Here is a 2046-nt window from a genome sequence, read left to right on the forward strand (position 1 = left end):
CCATCAGGTCCCTGAGGTCCAGACCTCCTGATTCATCTCAGCTTAAAACAAACAGAATCCAGAACAAAGTTCTAAAGGATCCAAACATTTTCAGCTTTTACTGATAATAATAATAATAATAATAATAATAATAATAATAATAATAATAATAATAATAATAATAGTTGTTGTTGTGATTCTTCTTCTTTGATGTCCTGAAAAGGTTCCTCTCAGGATCTCCTGACTGTGTCCCTCCAGCTAACCCCCCCTGCAGCTACAGGCAGGCCGCCTGACCTGCAGAGAAGTCCGGCCAGATCCGCAGCAGCTCTGCCGGCTGGAAGCCGTTAACGATGATGATCCTGGAGAAGCTGCAGCGGTCATACTGCAGCTTCTGCAGCTGGAAGAGGTTCCTGAAGAGCGGCAGGCTGAGGGAGTAGACCGGCCGGACCCCCAGCAGCCGCAGACACAGACCCACGTAGACGTCCTCCAGAGGAATCGGACGCACGAACCTGGAGGCCCAGGAGATGCGGGGCGCCATGTCGGAGGAGAAGACGTAGGCGGCTCCGGACACGTAGGGGGGGAAGCGCTCCTCAGGGAAGAGCCGCTCCGACAGGAACCACTTGCTGCTGGGGTCCCTCCGGGGCCGGCCGTCGCTGATGACGGAGCCGGTGATGAAGCCCGCTCTGGGGGCGGTCCGGAGGCGCCGGAGGAGGTGGAAGATGTTGAGGAAGATGTCAGAGTCCACCTTCATGGCGTAGGGGGCCCCGGGGCAGTGGGCCCCCAGCCAGCCCATCATCATCAGGGTCTTGATGGTCAGGTTCTGGTAGCTGTCCATGAAGTCCATCTGGATGATGTCTGCATGCTGCGCGCTCTCCTCCTCCAGCGCCCTCTGCTGGGGAGACTGCAGCCCCTCCGCTGGGATCCCCGAGAAGAACAGGGTCAGGGTGCCCACCCTGGGGGCCCCCCACGTCCCCCTCACGGCCCGCCGGGCCGCCGCCTGCTGAGGCGCCACCGGAACCAGGAGCACCAGGAAGGGGCTGCTGTCCCGGCACGGCCCGGGGGGGCTCAGCAGGTACCGGTAGGTGAGCGGGGAGATCAGGCGGTACTCCTCTGCGGGGAGGAGGTGCGGTTCGGCGGGCTGTCTGACCGAACCCAGCAGGAGGAGCGCGGAGAGCAGCAGGACGGAGGCCAGCAGCAGCTTCTTCCACTGCCGCATCGCCGCCAGCGGTTCCGACCGGGTCCCCCTGCGGTCCGGTCCGGTCCGGTCCGGTCCAGAAGGAGGAGGAGGACCGACAGCTGCGGGGGGGACGATATCCGGAGGAGGAGGAGAAGGAGAAGGAGGAGGAGGAGGGCCTATGAGTTCAGGAAACGGAAGAATCTGAGCTGCTCACTCAGAACTTTCGGAACCAGAACTTTCCTCTGGTTCTGATCCGCTTCATTGATTCTTTGTCAGGAAAGAGGATAATTCCGGATTATTCTGGATTATTTATCCAGTGGGAAAGTATCCATAAAGTTCTCACCAAATATTCCTTGTTGCGCAAACTTCCAGGAAGGAACCAACCGGAGAGCCTGGTGGGGTTTATTTCCGGATCAAACCATAATCTCTGCTTAATGGGGAGTTTAATCAGATATTTCCCTCCAGGAATGAAGGAATAAAACCTGCTGCTGTTTGTCGGATCGAACTTCTAAGGCGGAAATGAATCAGTGCAGCGGTCCACATAGACCTTGATAAACTAGAACCTTCTCCTCAGATCAGCTGAACCCGCAGAGTTTCTGGCTTCCATCAAGAAGCTCAGAGTTGATTTCCTTCTGCAGCCGCGGCGCTTTACGCACGCAGGCTTCATCCTGCTGCGTCATTACGCAGATCCAGCTGATCTTCCTCCTCTCTTCATCATCGTCTTCATCAGCAGCGCCTCTGGCTCTCATCCACCCAGAGGTCATTTCTCCTCTGCTGATTGGCTGAGCAGGTGATGAAGGCAGAGAGCAGCAGCTTTGATTGGAGGAAGGCAGACTCCATTCCCCCCCCCCCCCCCCCTTTTTCAGGGCTGCAGCTCCTGCTGGAGGGTG

General features: G+C 57.3%; 1 protein-coding gene across 1 annotated transcript; it reads right to left on the minus strand.

The window, feature by feature from the left end:
• Positions 1-11: 11 nt before the first annotated feature.
• On the minus strand, positions 12-1972 carry LOC107103463 (beta-1,3-galactosyltransferase 2-like). Its single transcript, XM_015403183.1, has one exon. The coding sequence runs from the start codon at positions 1193-1195 to the stop codon at positions 254-256; it is 942 nt and encodes a 313-aa protein (XP_015258669.1). The 5' UTR covers positions 1196-1972; the 3' UTR covers positions 12-253.
• Positions 1973-2046: the final 74 nt, after the last annotated feature.

Source organism: Cyprinodon variegatus, unplaced genomic scaffold, assembly GCF_000732505.1.
Source record: "Cyprinodon variegatus isolate N-32 unplaced genomic scaffold, C_variegatus-1.0 Scaffold1454, whole genome shotgun sequence".
Taxonomy (NCBI): domain Eukaryota; kingdom Metazoa; phylum Chordata; class Actinopteri; order Cyprinodontiformes; family Cyprinodontidae; genus Cyprinodon; species Cyprinodon variegatus.